The sequence below is a fragment of the Larimichthys crocea genome, chromosome III (assembly GCF_000972845.2).
Source record: "Larimichthys crocea isolate SSNF chromosome III, L_crocea_2.0, whole genome shotgun sequence".
Lineage (NCBI taxonomy): Eukaryota > Metazoa > Chordata > Actinopteri > Sciaenidae > Larimichthys > Larimichthys crocea.
In genome coordinates, this window is record NC_040013.1 from 28,503,732 (window position 1) to 28,525,177 (window position 21,446).

At 42.2% G+C, this 21,446-nt stretch overlaps 1 protein-coding gene across 2 annotated transcripts in view; it reads left to right on the forward strand.

Annotated features, from left to right (window-relative positions):
- coro1ca (coronin, actin binding protein, 1Ca) overlaps positions 1-19,431 on the forward strand; it is a 32,236-nt gene extending 12,805 nt beyond the window's left edge. For both annotated transcript variants that reach the window (XM_027273320.1, XM_010753979.3), the window contains exons 2-11: positions 1,961-2,160; positions 12,360-12,482; positions 13,716-13,845; positions 13,963-14,144; positions 14,501-14,620; positions 14,787-14,891; positions 14,975-15,120; positions 15,326-15,383; positions 15,474-15,716; positions 16,589-19,431. In XM_027273320.1, the coding sequence (XP_027129121.1) occupies positions 1,961-2,160; positions 12,360-12,482; positions 13,716-13,845; positions 13,963-14,144; positions 14,501-14,620; positions 14,787-14,891; positions 14,975-15,120; positions 15,326-15,383; positions 15,474-15,716; positions 16,589-16,708 (1,427 nt within the window). In that variant the 3' untranslated portion in view covers positions 16,709-19,431. The remainder of the gene's footprint in view (positions 1-1,960; positions 2,161-12,359; positions 12,483-13,715; positions 13,846-13,962; positions 14,145-14,500; positions 14,621-14,786; positions 14,892-14,974; positions 15,121-15,325; positions 15,384-15,473; positions 15,717-16,588) is intronic.
- Positions 19,432-21,446: the final 2,015 nt, after the last annotated feature.

Here is a 21,446-nt window from a genome sequence, read left to right on the forward strand (position 1 = left end):
CAGAGGTTGTCCCAGACTAAAACAGTAAGGAAGAACAACTCTTCTCTTCCCATTTTTGACAACTTGAAAGGTATCCATTATGTTAGGCCGATCTTTGGCTGCTGGTGACCATGACGCTGTGAAATTAGAGAATTACCTTTTTAAACATCTTTGTCAGAGTATCCATTTCTTGCCCTCAAGATGGATTTAGTGTCTCTTTTTTTTTTAACTATAATGTATCTACCAGGATTTCTGGAGACTGTTTATAATTGGATGACAGTCAGTTGCCCTTGGTCTGAGTCAGCCTTTCCCGGAGTAATCAAATTCAGTTTCCTAGACACATGCACTTCTGCTCGAGATAAATTTAGAGCAGGATTTAGAGAATCTTGTGTAACTCCAGTGAAAGCTGAAAAGTCTTCAATTTAAAGGAAGATTAATGTGAACCCTAATGTGTTACCAGTTTTATCTAATTTGAACAAATTTGTCTTTTTTAGCCCACTGTCAGCGTTTGGGGGTGGCAAAAATAAAAAGTTGTAATTACTGACATGTTTTACAGACAAGTCGGGGCTGTTAGGACACTCCCACATCCCTACAGGAAGAACTTCCTGCATGTGTTGTGATCCTTGTCCTGACGGAAACATGCCATACAAGCGTTTCTTGCTCATTTTCTCTCTCTTACCCCCCCCACACACACACATATACGCACACACACACACACACACAATGGAAAACCACCTCCAAAACATATCCCACATCCTGTGCTGTGATTTTATCATGTTGGTGATTCAGGCTGGGAAACTGTTACCATGTGCATTGTCAAAAAATTTTTTAAAGAAGTATTGAGGAGCATCACAAAACCAAGACCGCTTAAGAGCTTTCGTCTTTCTTTAGGTTGTAGGTCAGATTGGACCTTTTGGTTCTCGTCGTTTTATCTACATTTGTCCAGCTTTCCATTATCTTTGGAAATGGTCTGTTATTATAAGCACAGCACTTGGACTTGTAGCCCTTTTGAATGGGCCTGTTTTCCAAAGCTCTCTTTGTCTGCCAGCAGATTCTTGTCTTGGTGAAGATTTTTTAGCTGAACCAGCTACAAAGTCTGTTTTTGTTTGGATTGAGTATGTCCTATTTTTCCTTTGGATGTGGCTCTTTTCTAAGTGTGCCACATACAAAGCGTGTTAGTATTTCAGATGTTTAATATTTGGCACGACTGAAGATGAAAAGATGAAACCAGGCACTACAAAGAGCTTGATGTCCTGCGAAATATCATAAAGCGCGTTTGTTTTGTTTGTTATTCATACGCTGTATCTGAAATCTGAACATTTTAAGCCCCTTTTTGGATATTTCACAGTTTTGGGCTGAATTTGTACCACTTTTCTTACCAGGAAATATCGTGTCACACACAATAAGTGTTTATGACTGTAGCTTGAAAATACTTGCTCTGTGATCATATGGCAAAGAGTTGATACCTTATTTTTCACTTAAAATGATCTCATTCCATTCTTCTTCTTCTCCTTGTGTTAGAGTATGTTTGAAGAATGAAACAATCAAGCTGTGCCACCGCCGTCCTCTCCTTTCCACAATAGGGTTTTCAATTCAAATTTGTAAGCTACAACATGTGTTGGTAATACTGTTCTTTGAAATCGTTAGCACCACGATGCCCAGAAATTCCAGGGAGACCCATGGAGTAATGGTTTGTTAGAAAACACTCAGAGTGAGGGCAAAGACATCTGCCAAGGGGATGTGTCGTGGAAAAAAGCTCACATATGAGCTCAGCCTGCTCTTTGCTGCAGTTTGTGGATGAGACATCTTGTGTTCTCAAGTCTTCAAGTAGTTTATATATGTGTTGGTTCATATTTCAGCTCTCCATCCTGTATACGTGTTATCTTGTTACCACAGATGCCTTCATGTCAACACTGTAGGTCTTTGAATTCCTCTGCTAACCAGCACCGTGTTGAATCTCCCTCTCCTCTCTTTTTCACAGATATGATACGACGAGTCGTACGGCAGAGCAAATTCCGTCACGTCTTTGGCCAGGCGGTAAAGAATGACCAATGCTACGATGATATCCGGGTGTCAAGGGTCACATGGGACAGCGCCCTCTGTTCAGTCAACCCCAAGTTTGTTGCCCTAATTGTTGACGCCAGTGGCGGTGGAGCTTTCCTCGTTCTCCCTCTTCATAAGGTACGTGTATCGCGTTAAATAAGCGTTGCATTGCGTGCTTGGACAGGGCTGTCCTCTGTGACATCTAGATAAACTGGGTGTGTAAACATGTTTGCATTTACCTGCTTCCCTTTGCTGCATCAGGAAGGCACGCTGTCCAATAATGTATTGGTTAATGAGTGTTTTTAGGTAGTTTTATATTACTTGAGGTGAAATCAGCTTACTTTGGTGCACATTCTTGTTCTTTAATAACACAGAAACATCAGAGATGGCAGATTGCTGTGATTTTTGTGATGTGCTGTGATTTGAATGTTTAATACCAGTGCCAACTGCAGGCTTGACACTATTGGTTGAGGCTCTGAGAATGACAATATTTGTAGTATGGTGTTTGTTTGTGGTTTAAAATCTACAAACATGAGATTACGTTCTTCATCTACAGTTTCTCTGCGTATTTGCTTCCAGGCACACACTGATTAAATGATCATCATTGCTTTTTGATCATTGTGTTTACAGGCTGATCACCTTTTTCAATGTTTTGATAGAAAACCGGTTTGTTTCGTCCTAATTCTGAGGAAAAAGCTGCATGGAAAGTGTGTAACGCTAGCCTCTTCAAGGCATTGTGTGTCTTTTGTGAGTGTGGTGATGCGTGTGCTGCTTTTGTTGCAGATGATTTAAGTGGATTATGTCTGGATGTTTTTATATGGGGGGTTGGGGTTGGTGGTGGTCTTGATATTAGAAAAGAAAGAAAAGCCATGTGTCTGTGAGGGATTACATTTGGACTGACATGAATGTAAACACAGAAAAAGGTGGAGAGAGTTGAACGGAAAGTCCTGATTCCTCTTTTGTTTTTGAGAGTAGCAGCCTATTCCCTGTGCTTTGTTTACAGTAAACAATCATTTGCATCGAAGACTTTACCTCATACGAGCAGCACTGCTGGCTCTTCATGTCAGTGTACATTGGGGTTAATGTTTACCAGCGGGCTGCTCTACACACCCTCATGTGTACAACAGAAACTACTCCCGAAGCCCTGGAGCGAACAGTCTCCTGATCCTTGCCTCCATATAAGGAATCACTCCACTCCAACTCGAGTTACTTTTGGGTTGGGCAAGACAACATTTGAAGAGCTGTAAACAAGTTAGCCGGGTGAATACATCCCTCCCTTTTTGTTTTAACCCTGCTGTCATAATTGGGCTAATTAAGGTGCAATAGAGGTCAGACTGAATCCAACAAGGGGCTTTGGCATTTACCCCAGAGAGCCCTTGGGTGCCATTATAGTTGATAGTGGTGAATTGCTGGCTGCTGGTGTTTCTGTTTGGCAGCACCAAGCAAGTGGCAGGTCGTGACACTGTGAGTGACATAAGTACTGCAATACTGTTGACAGATCTAACCTGGGCCTGTAATTAGTGTACACCAGTACACTGCCATGTCATCTGAGAAGGCTCTGGCGTGGGGGACCGGATCCTTAGGCCTGTCATCGCACAGCTTACACCTCTCAGCACCTCATTCAAATACAGAGCTCGTAGTGGAGGTGGTCCGCAAGCTCGACCGGTTTCACACTCCTGCCCTCCTCTCTCTGTGCGTCTGTGATTAAATGAGCCGCCCTCTGACTACCTCGTCCCAGTACAGTACTGGTTCATCCACTGAACAAAGTCTACTTTTATTACCGCACTTAAAAGTTGTGAGAGACTGAGGTCCTTATGTGCAGAGCAAATCTTGGGCATTTTCCTCAAGTGAGAGATTTTAAAAAACTGTCTTGATTTTTAGATCTTCCCACATTCGAGCTGGCAGGCTTGACACAGACTAATCCTTCAGATACAGTGTTTTTTCATTTCAACAGGCCATGCATTAAGACACTGCAGCTGAAAGAACGCCATGCTATTTAAGAATTATAGTATGTTATACTTTGGATCATGTGACCAGTATGCAGTGCCACCAAACCAGTTTTTCAGTTTAGCACGGGACACATGAGCAACATTCATTTCAGATCTTAAATGAATGGGCATCCCCGTCCCCTTTTCTTTAATTTTAACATCTATTTTGGGCATTTATCACCGTGGTATTCTCAAATGAATTTTTCTAACAAAGCAGGTCCATCTGGAAATCTCAGTATAGCCTCAGCTGGCAATGCAGGTCTCAAAAGTGGGGCGAGTCTGCTCCTGCAAACGGTACGACTTAGACTGCACTGCAGTGGATCGGTAAGACAGAGTCGCTCTCACCACCTGAGATCATTTCTAATAGATTGAATTGAAATGTTTCCCTCTTAATTAGCAAATGGTTCAACTAATTTACAAGCGCATCAGTGTGCTTTTTAGTTATTGTGCTGACTGTAGAGACATCTCTGTTCAGTCCATAAATGTCTGTGCCCGATTGAAGGACACTGCAGTTTGAGTCACCTGGGTCTCATTTCATTTTTGTTTCAAGGCCACCCATCCCCTAAACACCTCCCACCCCTTTTCCTTCCCTAATGTGAGGGTGCATCTGTCCGACTAACCCATCTGCCTATGCTGTGTTGCTCCCAGTCTCTGTGGGCAGCCAGCTGCTCGGGGCCTTTGTCCTGCTCTTACTCCCAACGCAGCCCTTTGTCATTACCACACTTTGGCTGGGGGTAGGCAAGAAGTGTGATGATGCTCCTTCCCCCCTTTCACAATTAAGCCATATGCAACTGTGCACAAAAAAAAGCATTGCCATAATGCCCCATTGTCATAATTTGTGTCTGGAAAATCTGAAAATCTCTCAGAGTTGAGAGATTGGTGTTGGGGTTTTATGACCTGACCTGAGGTCTGAGCCTCATTTTGAGTAGTCAAACCAATGGAGCCATCTCTTTGTGTGACACAGTAGAGCGAGGTTTCTGCGGCAGGCCGCCATGACTCAGCATAGTCGTGAGTATTGTTGCTTCCTCCTGTCCGAACACAGGGATTTATAGAAGAGGGCATCAGATGTTCAACTCAACACGTCATCCCCCTTGCCTCATGCTTTCAATCTCCCCCTTTCTCTTTCTTAGCAGGATGCCTGCTAATTTATTCCCTGATTTCCATATGAAGGAAGCTGTGGGAGTGAATGCAGCAAGCTAGCAAGTGTTCAGTGAAACATTCCTGATAATTCCTCTCTGCTCCACACACGAGAAGGGAGGTCTCAGTAAATCATTAGAGTTGCTGTGATTTATATCCCTTAACTACAAAGCTCTTATTGTTATAAATATATACTGCCTATCCTGTTTCAGCCATCAGCATTTTTATTTTCCACACAAACTGCGTGTTAGTCACTTTGTCTTCCTCTTTTTTTTCCACCACAACATCACATAGTGCATTTTCATGTCTGTACAGAAAATATGATCAGGTGTGTTTGTGTTTGATTTGGATTTAATCCCTCAATGCACCATTGATCCAGTGCTCAACCTTTTTGCTGTTAGAAATCCCTGGGTGTGAGCACAGTGACACATTTCTGTTCTCTCACTCACACACACATACCAGTTCGGCCTGCTAACTAAGCTTAAAGCTCTGTTTCTCTAACATACAAAAATACACTGGGTGTGCATAATATCAATGGTCTTTCCCCCCATACTTTGGTCAGCTTGTGTTTCCAAGACCTCTATACCGCTCGGTTGCCTCTGCCTGTGCCGCTTCTGCCGCTCAGTCCTGCTGACTGCAGATTTTACCATATATGGTCATTCACTGCTCCCTGCCTGACAGCCTTCCAAGACCATTTCCTCCCTGCCCCGCCATTGGTTGGTTCATGCAGTGTCGGTACACATGTGAATTCTGGGATAGGCCGAAATATGAAGAGCGGGCCAAGATGAGAGAACTGGGTTGAAGTCAGATGTTGTCTCTGTCGCACAGAGTCACTCACTGCATCCAAGTGCCATATTAAAATGATTATTTTAATGTGATAATCAGCATGACTGCTGGATTACTGAATAATATACCTGTCCCTATAGCCCTTTTAGAAGAAAGCTATGCTGCCTTTGTGCTATTTTCATTCATTAATTCACAAAATAACTACAGTTGCTGCCTGGCATCTCTGTTTTTGGGTGGGCTCTTTCTAAAAATATCTTTTCATTCATACGCTTGTTTCTCCAGTTTTTTTTTCTTTTTTCTTTTGTTTCAGCCCGCAGGTGCTGTACTGTATCACAGCATGCTCTGGGAGATAGAGGGAGATACTGTGGATAAATGGCCGTCCTTCCTTCCTTCCTTCCTTCCTTATTCACAGGGAATATAATATCTGCTTGGTGCAGCCTCATCAAAGAAATGACAGAACTTATTGACCCTGCTGATATTCATTAGACGTCCTGTCTCGGCTCTGATGTCTGTAAAATGCTCGCGTGGACCTACTGGAAACACTGAGCCTCCTGTCATCAGCCATCAGCAACCACCAGCCAACTAATAGTGCCTTTTAGGCAGATTTTTGTGCAGTGGCCTGATCTTGTGTTGCAGGAGCAACACAAGATCATGCCTGATACATTTCAGCCGCCCCAAATATTTTCTAACTAGTCACAGGAATAGTGGACCTGCTATCTAGAAATTAATCTTATGACCCAAATTCACCAGAAATCTGCACTATATCTCTGTGTAGGTATGTCTACTTTATCTCTGTAGCTGTGTGTAGCTCAGGTTTCCATTCAGTCCGTCGTGAGCTGCACTGTATTGTTCCTGCTCTATCATACAGACGCAGGGACTTGTAAAAGTGGAAATTTCCATGGAGCTGTGAGCAGCACTGGACAGCATGCAGACCCTTTAGTGGTGTGCATGTGTGAATCACATGTTGAGCTGCAAGGAAAGGAAGTGTGCAGGCCTCTTGTGTGAATGAAAAGAATGTCCTCTCTTGCCTTGAGGGAATGTTGTTCATCCATTTTTTGTGTGTGTTTCAGTGTTGTGCCTTGTATCTATCGCTGTGTGATTCACTCATTTTCTGCAGTCTTACTTGTTGCTACGCAACTGGTTGTTTTCTAGGCATCAGGCATTCCTCTGTAAGGATACAAATGTGTGTAGCGTGGTGCTGGACATGTTAGGTATTTGACTGCAGAGTTTAGCCCCTTGCTGTTTGTGGGTGTTTTGGTGCACTTGATTTTATTTATTTATTTTTTTTGTTCTGGACTAAATTAGTTGCAAGTCTTGCTAAGCACGTTTCCTATACCTGTAGGCTGGTTGCCTTGGAGATGATTTTCTTGCTTGGTTGGTTTAGTCAGTCAGGGCCTTTTCTTTTTTTTTAGCAGTGTTGTGAAAGTGTGACGTTACTGACAGTCCTATGTAACTGTTCGCGTGCCAGCCAGGGTGTAAGATCTTGATAGATCTTGAAAGCCGTAAGTCTGATTACAAAACTGGAAGAGTCTTTTCCATTCAGCCAAGTAAAATATTTATATTTGGCAGATTTAAATCAGACTTTCTTGTAAACTAGTTTGATTACCAAATCCTTGTGTCAATTCTTGCCAAATTATTTGGCTAAAAAAAGAAACCAGACGATCAGAAATGATCAAATCTGTTTTGCTGTTAGCCTTCTACCTGGCCTCACTGTTCCTTGCTGGTTGGTAGTCATAGTGCTTATGCTATGTAATGTTCTGTTCATTGTCTGTTTTCTGACAAATAGCTGTGGGACAAGATGACGCTGAATTGTTATAGTCTGCTCGAGGTTTTAATAGCTACACAGTGGATTTTGGCACTTTGGGGCCGCAGGTCGGATTTGTACCCTGGGCCACTGCAGCAAGGACTGAGCCTTTGTACATGGAGCGGTTGCTCTACCAACTGAGCTAAACAACACCCCAAGGATTTTGACACTTTTATTGTTTATTTCCTTCCACTTTAAATCCACTCTCATTAGGAGTTTCAATGATTGCTGTCAGACTTCTTTTATTGGTGAATCTATGACACTAATGGACCTCTCATATGTAGTCTAATGTCTTCAGTAGAGCGTGTCATTGCAGTTTCCAATATGAAACTCTTGTCACAAGTCTGCAACTGTAGTTCCTTACGCATCACTGCTAAATCACTGAATTACATAAGCGTCAGATGAAGTTTCAGTTTGGTTTGACACCTCTTGCTTGTGCTGTCATTTTCTTGTATCACTATTTTCTTTATTCTGAGTTGGCAGGTACATTTTGTTTAAAATGTCAGTAACATTTCTATCCCTTACAGGGCTGTCTGTTCAGCAGAGTTTGACTGGGTGTGACAGGGATATAAGTAGCTTTGTTAAGCAACCAAATCAGAGCCTGAGAGCTCCAACCTGGTCTTTGGTTTTTGTTACGTTCATTTGTTCATACTTGAGTACAATCTGAACCATTATGAGCTCACAATTGCCCACCAGCAGTTACTCGAGGGTCTCGTGTGTGGACTAGTCACATCAGTGTTCTACCCCTTGTGATTAATTACTGTCATATTTATCACCTCTTATCTGCCTCCTCTGAGTGACAGCTCATTACTTGTGGTTGGTACACGACTTTCTGGTAGGTGTTTTAATTAAACTTTGTCATTTTAAAACAAATACGGACTTGTGCATTTGCCTGAAGCTCTGTTTTTTTTCCAGAGGGGCAGAGGGGGTAATGCAACAAGTTGCTACAGGTTAGCTTACCTGCACTGCTCTACACAAGAGATCCTACTGCAGAGCTATGGGCTAGCTTGTGTGCAGCTTTTGGTGGTTGTTGTTTTCAGCTAAACTGTTAAATGCAAACTGAGTTCCTGCGTTGTGTATCATGCTTATGCAGGCTCGAGGCAAGATCCACTTGTGTTCGCTCTTCAGACCCTGGAATTCCTAATCATGTATATCAGACACAAACACCATTAACACCTCAAAGGGTGCTATATTTGACACCCTAGCGGTCCTCTTGCTCTCATTAGTCATACCCATACCAGAGCTGCCTGGGGCTGAGGTGTGGAATGTGAAGAACGTCTGGCTCTCTGGTCGAACTGTCGGCCTCCTCTGCCCTGACCGGGGTTGATCAGGAGGTCGAGCTCCAGAGCTTAGCTCAAGTGTTACCGAGGCGTCAACTGTAGTAACTACAGTTTATTGATAAATTATAGATTGTTTGTGATTTAAAAAAAGAAAGATTTTGTAGCATGTCTGAACTGGAGTTGACATGTAGGATTTGCTGTGTTGAGTCTGTCTAAATATTGAGAATCTTTGTGGGCTCGACCAGTCTTCTCCAAGGACAGACATGAAACACGACTGTGCGCTTATCAGAAATAATCTGTTCACACCTTTATCAGCAACGAAGTCAACATCTTCACATGGTTTCCATACAATCAGTCCTAACATGTCCAGGTCAGTCTACTCCCTTTTTTTTTTTCTACCCAACAGTGCTGGCTAATTGCCACGGATCGCATGGTTTATGTATGTCAGTTGAACGCATCGTTGCAGCCAAGTGAACATAAAACCACAGCGTTTGTGCACAGTATGACACCCACTGGTCTGGATAATGTACCATGGGAGTACACAGTCACTGTTATACTAGCGTAGCACCTATTGACATTGAAACATGACAGAACTGGTTTGACAGTGTTAATACTCCGAGTCATATTTGGATTTTGTGGGTGTGCAAAATGTTACTAGTCCAAACATGATCCTTTGTTAATGTTGTGAAAATAGTGTGAGCTAATTACTGTAGGAGTATTAGCCTTTATTAAAGAAAAAGTACAGTCGTAAATAACTCCTATTTGTTGTCTTGTCTTATCTCTGTGCTCGGTTTCTTGTTGTCAGACTCGTCTATGCTGTTCTCCACCTGGTTGTCTGTGTCCTTCCTGCTTTACATCCTGTTCCCGCTGTCTTCAGGAAATCATGTGCAGGAAAAGTCTGTAATATACATCTCTACTGTATGAAAGGAACAGATGCCATGTCTGCATTGTGATGCAAATATTTCGTGTTTCAAATGAAATATTGAAGCAGACTCTGCTGCAGAGGAGAGAGGTCACCGCTCTCATATTTAATGGCGGCGTTATCTGATACCGTATTGTGGCTCATAGATTTCTATTGACAGCAGTGTCAAAGTCTGCTTTCTTTACACTCAGCTTCAGGGTAGATATGAGGGTGTGTTCAGCAGCGAGGGTGAGGTTTAGACAAGATCTTGTGATTTTCACATACTACACGTAGACACACACACAGAGCTCATTCTCAGATACACTGAACTTTGATCACTAAACTTGGAGTATGTGTCACACCCCAGCTCTCTGTCATGTGACTGCACGGTTACAGTGATTTGTATAGATATCCAGCCATTGTAGGAGTGTACTGACCCAGTAAACTTATGCATCTGCTCAGTGAATCACTGAATATGAGCAAACCAATGAGATATGAATCATGTTACATGGTGATATCAGCTGTAATAGCAGCATGCTGTAAGTGCCCTCTGCTCAGCTGCGTTATCTGCAGGAAGGCCTGAGCAACATGACACTCATGTCCTGGACTACACTGTCCTTTCAAGGGCCAGACCTACATCGTCCGCTTGTGTCTGGGTTTTTATTTTTCACTGTTGAGCACCAGAAAAATGTGTGTTAAACAACACACAGGTTAGTTGAATTAAACATTCTCCAGTTAAACAGTCGATGTGGACACGATCCGTTTGCTAAACTTTGTTTATTTGCTGCTCTTTTGAAACCCTGAATGCCGCAGACAGGCTCCTTCAACTAAAAGGCCATTATTTACTGCTTTCTGTATTTATCTCTCTGACAGCTCCGTCCTTTTGAAAGATTTAAGTCACATGTAATCATTTGGCTACAAAAGCCATAGAGTACAATTTGGGGTGAGCTCGGTCTCTTTGGAAATCCAAGACTGTCACTTTAGTCACACCAGTAGCCTTTTGTAGCCAGCGCTCACTGACTAACTGAGTAACCTGCAGGTATTGCTAGTTCACTAGTTCTGATGTCCCATGCTTCTTTCTGGTCAAACATTTTATTTTTCTCGTGTGAACTTCATTTGTTTGGGATATACTGTCGTTGTAAATCCTTTTGAGCATACTGTTTGGCTGTTTAGCACATCATACATGGCGTGAGAGCTTCTCTCTTGTTTGGATTAACATTAGTAATTGCTTCAAGTTTATCTACAGTATACAGTGCTTAGATTTAGTTGCTCTTCTCAAGCCGTTATTGTTGTTATTCCTGTTATAATGGTGGAATAGCTGCGGGCAGTGAGCAATTCTTCTTTTTCTTTTCTTTTTTTTTGTATTAGGGAAGCCATCGTGCTTTAAATAGGGCTGCAGCAGCAGGGCTCTTTCCACAGTAAGTGACATCATTTCTCCAGCCTTGCGGTAGTACAGGGAGTCAACACAGACTAGGGTGTGTCTCTGACACCCATCCCACTACAGCAGGGATTTGCTAAGTCACCTCGACATGTAGAGAGAGCACCTGGTTCCCCTGGTTCATGGGGTTAAGAGGTCACATCCACCTTCAGGCTGATTTTAAGGGGATAGAGGAGGATGCACAGTGCAGCTATCCAATCCATTAGTTGTATAAGTATGTTATGTAAAAGGCAGTTTAATGTTTAAAAACTAAGCATGTGTTGGCATGTGTGTGCTGTATAATGACGTCCCCACCACCAACTTTGCTTAATTACTGTGGGTGGTCCAATAGGTGATAAATCTAAGCTCAGTTTGCTTCTACTGGTTAATCCTAGCTTCATTTTTAGCTGGGGATTCTCCAGTGTTAAGTTTGTTCTTTGTTTTTAATTTATTAATCAGCCATGTCTGAAAATATAATTTTCAAAATGCACGCTCGTCTACAGCACTCAGCTGGGGTTTTTGTAGCACTGGGGTTTCCCCTCACATCTAAAAGAACTTTCTGACCCCACTCAGTTGATCTTATTCATAAAGTGCTCTCACCCAACCCGGGGGTAAATGTGGGACAAGTTATGTTATGTATTGTTGTGTAATTGAATCCAAACCGGCTCATGTTGTTTCTTCATTTTGAACTCTGGTTGTACACGATGTTTGTTCTGGTTTCTTTAAATGAAATTGTTTTGCAACATTGTTCAGTATGTTTTGATGAATGTGCTGTGAATTGTCACCTTCAGTTCTGATTCTCCGCTCTGGCAGCATCACATCTAATTTAATTTGCCCTGAAGAATCAGTGTGTAAAAGCACATTTTCTTAAAGATCTTAACTGTGCAGGTTGGATTTAGGATTATATTGCAATTGTCCTGTTTCAAAACATGCTCTCTCCTCCAGTGTGGACAATGTTCTCTAAGCACAACCACACTAAGACTAATCTCATTACTAACGGTGTTGTTTATCTTTGTCTTTACAGACGGGACGCATTGACAAATCCTACCCCACAGTGTGTGGACACACAGGCCCGGTGTTAGACATTGACTGGTGCCCCCACAATGATCAGGTCATTGCCAGCGGCTCCGAGGACTGCACAGTGATGGTAAGGTTCGCCTCAACCCTTTTACACCTGAACTTTTAATTATGGGGGTGCGAATAAAAGGTGCACATTCTTGAGCTAATAAGTGACCATAGACTTGATGCTTTTATTGTGAAAGGCCAGGCTGTTGTAACACTGGGATGGGTGCAGGCCTCACCCTCTGGATTAGATTAGGCTGAAATATGTGTTGTAGGAATCAGAGCTCGGGAATGATTTAGCTGTTTATTGAGCTGAGGTCACCAACTTTCTTTGAGACTGTAGTTGTACTCTCCTCCATGTGTCCTTATTTGGGCCGTAAAGGGCTGAGATTAATGTGCTGCCTGTTTACATTTAGTGCTACCACTTCCTCACCTGAAAGTCCCGACTTCCTGTTAAAGCCACTCTGAATCACTGCCACATTTATTTCATGTTTGCAGAAGTATAAGCCAAGTAACGTGAGCCATCAATGGTTCCTCTCTTCATAGCATTTGACCTTTTTGAAAGGAGAGTTCACAACCTAAACAGACTCTTGATGAGGTTTGGATTAGGTGGGAGTGGGTGGTACAACTGGGTCTATACAGAAGACTGTTTTTTTTGTTTGTTTTTTTTACAATAAAGAATAGATTTTAAATTAAGCATGCAGACATCAGCACTCCCTGCATGTTAACCGTGGCTGTGTACAGTACTCTTCTTAAACTTCAACAAACACTGAATACAGATGAATGCCACAGAGGTAGCGCTAAAGTCAGTCGTAGTTTGGACATGTTTTGGTGTGACATCAAGCAGAAAACGTTTAGACACAGTAATACAGGCAACCTTTTTTATCACTTTAAGAGGGAATGTGTCTGGAAATACTATGCGAACATCAATAAACCTAAACAATAACTGTGTATCTGCAGTATTCAGAGACACGTTGTCTATCCAATATGTGGAGGAAAAATAGCTTTAAGTTAATGGTATGCAACAAATATTTTATCTAAAACAAAATCCTGTTGTACAGCAGCTGTTGATGAAAACAAAACACAACACACACAGTGTCAGCTGCTTCACTGTATTTTGCTAAATTTGACTGTCCCATCTGTCACTGAATCAAATGCTGATGTATGCAACTGAACTGTTAGTCACTGCTGCCCCCTTCAGGTTCATTTTGGTAACTACTGGTGTCCTCTGTGCATTAATACACTTTGTAGGTTGGGATTGATTGATTCATGTTAAATGAAGGTTCTGTTCCTGACTTCCTGTTCATTTCCTCCACAGGTGTGGCAGATTCCTGAGAATGGCCTTGTCACTGCCATGTCAGAGCCAGTCGTGGTACTGGAGGGCCACTCCAAGCGTGTTGGCATCATCACATGGCACCCAACAGCACGCAACGTCCTTCTTAGTGCAGGTAAGAGCTCTCTGCGTGTCCTGAAATCTCCAAAACAATGTGGCCGAAACACAAATTGAACCCGAATCTTCAAGCCGTACCGCTCTTCTGCTCACCTTCACTTCACTCTCTCGTCAGGTTGCGACAACCAGATCATCATCTGGAACGTGGGCACAGGTGAGGCTATGATTACCCTGGAGGACATGCACCCTGATGTCATTTACAGCGTGTGCTGGAACCGCAACGGTAGCCTTATCTGCACCTCCTGCAAGGACAAGGCTGTCCGTGTCATCGACCCTCGCAAGGAGATGATTGTCGCTGTAAGCATCGATCAAAGATTTAATTTTCTCTTTTATATTCCATTGTTTCTGCTGCTTGTGAGAGGTAGATATTAACCTGGGTAAAGTGAATTGGGGTTGTAAGTTTTGAGTATGACACTGAATTATGTTAATCCGTCTAGCTAATTGACCTTCAGATGGAAACGGATGAAAACAAGCAATCCTAAAATGAAGCGAATCATCATGTGGCCACAAAAATGAAGCTAACACTGTGATTGACGGAGTGTAAAAGATTAGCAATAGGAAACAGAACTAAAGTGCACATAATAATAACCTGTTTAGGAATTAATGGCTTGGGTACACAAGTGTTGTGTTGACGTGTAAACTCCACTTCACAGGAGAAGGAGAAGGCACATGAGGGCGCTCGACCCATGAGGGCCATTTTCCTTTCTGACGGCAACATCCTCACCACAGGTTTCAGTCGCATGAGTGAGAGACAGCTATCCCTCTGGAACATGGTAAGATTATGGGCTCGACATTTCACACTGTCACAGTATTCAATTTATTTGATGGTAGGTGTTAGAGTTGATTAAAGGACTTGTTACACAGTCTTTAAGTCGTTTCAGGGAAAGCTTTTCATTTGAGCACAGACCTTTTGATTTATCTTGATTTCTTTATTTTCAGCAAAACATGGAGGAGCCCATGACTGTTAATGAGATGGATACCAGCAACGGAGTGCTCTTGCCCTTCTATGACCCAGACACCAATGTTGTTTACCTCTGTGGGAAGGTAAATTCACTTTTTTTGAAGCATTATTAGAACCTCGCATCAAATCTGAGACAAAGATAAAAGACTTGTTAATTTCTCGACAGGGTGACAGCAGCATCCGTTACTTTGAAATCACAGACGAGGCTCCATATGTTCACTTCCTCAACACCTTCGCCACCAAGGAGCCACAGAGGGGAATGGGCTACATGCCCAAGAGGGGCCTCGATGTCAACAAGTGCGAAATTGCGAGGTAAGCTGAGACGGATAGCTAATCCTCATCTCTGACACCAGGGTTTGTTTGAGTTTGGCCAGATCTAAGGTGGAATACCGAGCTTTCTCCACTAGGAGGCAGAATGTAACCATGACTTGATCATTAACGGGACAGTGTCTGTTGCTTTAGTTGTTGGTAAATGCCTTGAATTATGGGTAATTGGTTTGAATTTGTATGTTGTCAGGTTCTATAAACTGCACGAAAGGAAGTGTGAGCCTGTCGTGATGACTGTACCCAGAAAGGTGAGTCCTCATCCAGTTAGCAGACTTCTAAAGAGCAGCCAAGTGAGGCCTGGTCTCATAACGTGCCTGTATTCTGTCCTTCCTCCTTAGTCGGACCTGTTCCAGGATGACTTGTACCCAGACACGGCTGGACCCGACCCCGCCCTGGAGGCTGAGGAGTGGTTTGAGGGCAAGAATGGGGACCCCATCCTCATCTCCCTCAAGAACGGCTATGTCCCGGGCAAGAACCGCGAATTCAAGGTGGTCAAAAAGAACGTTTTGGACAGCAAGGTGAACAAGAACTCAGAGAACTCGACCCCTGCCAACAAGTCTGCCTCCCCGACTCCCTCGATTGTGAGTATTTGATTGCCGGTCACCCTCTTTGTCTAACTCCCGCCCAGGTTGTTGACCATTTCACTTCTTATTATCTCGTCTCACTATTGTCTCATTATGTTTTGTATCATATTGTATAGTTTCGTCTAGTTTAGTTCATCACATTATGCCAGTTTGTTTTTATTCTTTTTCTTAATAAATATCATAAAACCTACTTTGGATTTTTTTCTTTCTGGACTTTAACATGTTACAGTAAGCCTTCTCAGCCTCTTAGCAGTCTTTTTTACCGTAATTCCACACCAAAAAACCCCCCCCCCACATGATTAGGATGATGAACAACCAACCGTATATTTCCCAGCCCTACCACTCGTCATCAGACATTGCTCATTAATGCCCCTTCATCTCGTTGTATCCGCCTTTCTGGGGCTCCCAGTGTTAAGCAGACAAATTTCATACATTTGAAGCAGGGGCAGATTGTTGGTTGTCTTCATGAGGTGGTTTGTAGATGCTCTTCAACCCACTCTCTGACCCACAAACTGAGGGGTCTGCTGCTCCTCTGGGCGCCTGCTGGCTGCTGGGCGTCCTGCCGCACCTCTCCCACAACACAGCCACCCGCCCGGGACCCAGCCCATGTGTGTCTCTGCAGTTCTGCTCTGTAATCACAGCCCACTGGGTTCCAGTGCTGGTGAAACATGTTAACCCCCAGAGTACCAGACCCTGCCACCTGGCATATACAGTCCAAGACTGTAGGTAGCGGCTTTCAAACAGGGAGTGGACATAGTTTGGGTTTGACATTAGTGTGTAAATGTCACTGTAGCTGTGATTCACAGCAGGAAATGAGTACGAACGTGTCCAAAAAGTCTCACTCGTCTCATCTCTTGTGTCTCCCACAGAAATCTGAAGCCAAGCTGGAGGAGATCTTGAAAGAAATCAAATCACTCAAGGACCTGGTCAGCAGTCAGGAGAAGCGAATCATCAAACTTGAAGAGCAAATGTCCAAAATTGCTATTTAGGGACCCTTTACCCAACCCGCTACAATTCAGGACGTTCCATTGGCTGGGGGGAGGGCGGGACCAGTCACTGCCTATCTCAATGACAGTGTTTCGTCTGAGGCCTGCCTAGAAACGATCCCTAGCAACATTCCAGATGAACTTTTTCTTAGCCAACCCCCGACCCTCACTTTAACACAGGTGGAATAAGGACGTGTGGCAAATTTAGCAGAAAATACTCTTTTGCTTTTTGGTGACAAAGGACTCTTTTCCTTTTTATTGTGTGGCAGTCTTTTTTTTTTTTTTGTCTACTTGCATTAAAAAAGGTCTTACACATATGCCTTTGCATTTTAGAAAATTCCAACATGTCATCACATACCTAAATATGTTTTTTTAATGTAGGTGTCAGTGTTTGATGTTACCAAACCCCAAAATTGCAATGTTGCCAAATTTTGAAATTTTGTTTACACCTCCTTAACAGTATTTCTTTCTCTCCATTTGTGGGAAGATTCAAAATGCAAACAGGTACAATTCAGCGCAGTAGACCGGCTATCTAAGGAGGAGAAAATCATCAACAACCTAATAATAAATTGGACAGTTATGCGAGGAAGACAGACATCTCAAACTCTGTAATTAGTCGGGAAATAAATTCAGTTTGGAGTTTAGCTGCCACAGTCTGCACCAAGCACACAGACGTAAACGACAAGTCTCGCCGTCTGTGTTGAAGCTGTTCAAACTAACACCTGCTCTCTGCTGTTTCTTCTCATTCCTGCTGCTTCCCATCATTCTGACTGTGGACAGTAGTCCGCGTAAACGTGCATTCCTTCCTCTCCTGCTTCATTAACATGCACTGTAAATGACAAACACATTCCACAAATCTCATTGGCAGTTCCTGATGGGTGGGGGGGAAATATACTTCTCTTTCTGTAAACACTCTACTGTAGTGACTCGAGTTAACACTGGTTGGTTTGTTATTGTGACATGTACGTGCTGCCCATGAAAAGACCCAACTGTGGATTTTTCGACCTCAGCTCTGCTTTGTTTTTGTTCGAGGTTCAGTCACCAGACCTCAGTGTTAGGTATCCACGGGTTTTTTTCTTTTTGCTAAACACACAAGTGCAGTCAAGTGTAGTCAGATTATTTTTTGTCACTGTTCCTTCTGCATTTGTAATCCAACTCAGATGTGTGTTGTCTGTACAAACAAAACAGGAATAGATGTGACACATGACACCAAGTAATCACACGTTGACTTGACTATTTAAAAAAAAAAACCATCTGGTGATTTAAAAAAACTGGAGATTGCTACAGAAGCTGTTCATGATAGACCTCAAAGGCCTGGATTGTGTGTGAATATGTGCCTCATGTCTTTGGTCTTTTGGGTACCTGTCACTTTGGATGTTCCTGCTATGTTTCTTTACTGGGTGGAGGGGAGGGGGTGGGCTCATAAAAAGGACTCACATGAAGAACGTCCAAGACTTGCCTTGAACTTGGACTGAATTGAATAGTTGGGTTAATGCTTCACTGTTAATTTTAGCCTGTTTCTTGTTCCAGCTGTGCTTATATCCCTCTTAGCACATCCACTTCCTTGTTTTTTAAAGGTTATTTCTCACATTTCTGCCCCCCCCTTTTTTTTTCAGTATAGTTATTCCAAAATCAAAAGGAACCATTGGAATTGAACCCTCTTCCTGATGTTTTAGATTTGTTTCCCAGGGGGAAGCTGAGACGGGTAAATGGTTCAGTCTGTTATTTGCCTTTAATATTTGTTACCACTGTAAAGACCTGAAAGTGCCATAGAGGTGACCATGGAAGTGTTTGTAGGGGACTGTTGTGTGAGTAGATGTGTGTAGTAAATGAAGAGTCGATAGGTGCCCGGATTTAAAAACCACTTTGAGGTGCTATACGCTATAAAGGACCCTGTTCCTTCAGTACTGTATGTCAGCCCCCTCAATGACATCATGAAGTCCTGCCAGTCCATCCCACAATACACCAGGCAGCGATACTGCTCCGAGGGGCGGTTGCAGGGGATTTGTTAGAAGCATTGCACCCCCTGACATTTTGACACTTTCCACCTTGGTACGGGTATTCAAAAACATCTTCGACAATGATGTCAAACCGAGAAGCTGTCGGCTGAGCTTGTCATCGTGGCTTCAAGATTCAATCTGAGCATCGAGTCGTAGAATATTAGTGGCAGAGTGCTACAGAAATGTGGGTCTGACACAAATTATACTGCCCTATCTTGTATATCAGACTGCCACTCTGGGTTTATTTTTTTTTATAGCACTGTTGGCACGAGAGCTCAGATTTGAGGAGTTAGTAGTGAATAGCGATCCAAAGGGACACTGTAGGTTGGAGAAATGTGCAGTTGAAAGATAGATGTATGTTTGTAATTAAGGTCTAGAGAAATGAGTGAAAGCTGTGTAAATAACATGACCATATTTTCTGTATTTTTTTTTTTTATTATTATTTTTTTCATTTTGTGGTTGTGCTGAAGAGGGTATTTGTATGGGAGGTGGGTTTTAAATGTTTCCCCTTGTCTGTGTTCCCTGCACCTTGCCATAATGCATCATGAGAAAAGCAGAGCCTCTGTTACGTCGGAGCTCTCACGAATATCAAGAAAGAAAATCAGATGAAAACGAACCAGGATGAAGCCTCGTGTGGAGGCCTGCTCAGCATTTTTGTTCATTATTCTTGCTTCAAGTATCAAACATTGATTATAAGAAAAATTAATAAAGAATTTTTAAAATGGACTCATCGTACGGTTTTGATTTACAGCTCTGTGTAGTTTGTTGGAGAATATTTTCAGCTGCAGATTAATACACATTTCACGCTCTGGTGAGTATTTATGGCAGCAGGTCAGCGTGTCTGTGTGTGTGTGTGACTCGAATAAACTACTGTGCTCATTTTCTATCATCTGGAAGAAATGTGTCGGCCAGAGAAACAGTGGCTTCAGTATCTTCAATATTTTCAGGACAACTATGGAGTTAGAGATGCTACGATTATAGACTTTGGTGCTGTGATTAGTCTCTGTTCATGATTATAATGCATTAGTGTATTTCACCACACTACAGATGTATTAAATCACATGAGTATATCTATGAAGTTATTTGTGGTTTTGCTACAAATTAAAGCAGGAAATTGGGATCAGGTGTTGCATCTTTGAGGAGAACACATGCTGTTAAGATTATAAACTGTAATATGTTTCTTTTCCTGCTTAGTTTTCTTGGTTTATGTTGCCCTAAAAGCACAAACTTAAGATATTTTTGGGCAGTTTTTGCTCTATCTACAGTGAGAGATGGACAGTGAATTCAGGTAAGAGAGGCGTTGACATGCAGACCCAGGCTGGAATCAAACCTGGGTCACTGTGGTAATAACTTGATGCATGGGGTGCATGCTCTAACATGTGAGCTACCAGCAAGCACCAAAGCCCAGCTCTTAACTCACAGCTACTTTGTTTATTGTAAGTGACAGAAAACTGACATTTTAATGCCACAGTTAATAGCTGCATCTGTATATGGAGCTCTGTTAGCAACCTAAGCAACAGCAGGCCCTGCCCACAGAAAACACTTGTTAGTTTTGGTGTAAATGGACTGTACTGCGTTCTAGTCCTCTGACCACTCGAGGTACATTTACACTACACATCTCATTCATCTATTGGCATTGGCTCCCATGCAAGGTGCCAGCTGGTCATCAGATCTAATTAATTATCCAAATTCACACAGTGATGGATACTGAATTTCAGGTTCAGTATCTTTCTCATGCAGACAGGAGGAGCCAGGGATCGACCCACCGATCATCTGATTAGTGGATGACCCGCTCTACCTCCTGAGCCACAGCTGTGGTGTTTTCATGGTATTTGACTGAATATAAGAAAAATTTCAAATATTCCCAGCCTGATCATTTTTTTAATAGTGAAATTACAGTCTGCAAACTTAACATACCACATCCAAAGGCATATCATCAAGCTTTTTTTATAACTTTTTTTTATTTTTATTGTCGTTACAGATGTCGGTACAAAGTTATTATTCCATAGGTTTCTTAGTTCCAACTGTTTTGTTATTAAGTATTCAACAATGCATGACCAGAACAAATGGCTAAACAAAAGTAATGGAGTTGTTTAATAGTCCATCAGTTCTCTCCATTTTATCTGTATGTTGTCCATTTCAGCCATTTTTCTTCATGTTGTGCTTCTTGCAATTGCAGACGATGTGTCATATTTCCCATTATTATACATTTACTCCACTATCTGTCCATTGTTTCTTGGTAGAAGGGTCTGCTTTATCCAATTGCCTTGTGATGGCTTTTTTTTTTGACAAGATATCTGTCTCTTGTATATTTTCTTCAGAGAAATTAGCAATTCATGGGTATATCACATTCCTAGTAGGAACCTTATATGTATTTATGTGTCTCATGGCTGCAGTGAAACAACCAAACATTTATAAATAAAATAGAGAATGGAGTGAATTTAACAAAAGTTCAAATAATATGAAATGTTTGCTGTAGTAATAGAATAAATATGAGCATTGTTATTGTTTTGTCATATTGCTTTTAGTCTATTGTGTTTAAGGCACCTAAAATAACCAAACACACTATTCCAGTACTTTGTAACACTTGATGACAAGTCTGTGTGAATTAGAAACCCAGAACTATTTTAAGACACAACGTTATTTCATGTGCTGTAACGGTAGTTATGATAATGTGTTACACTTATTGCAATAATATGAGGAATCCCTCTCTAGTTTTCTTTATTGCATCATGAACCTGG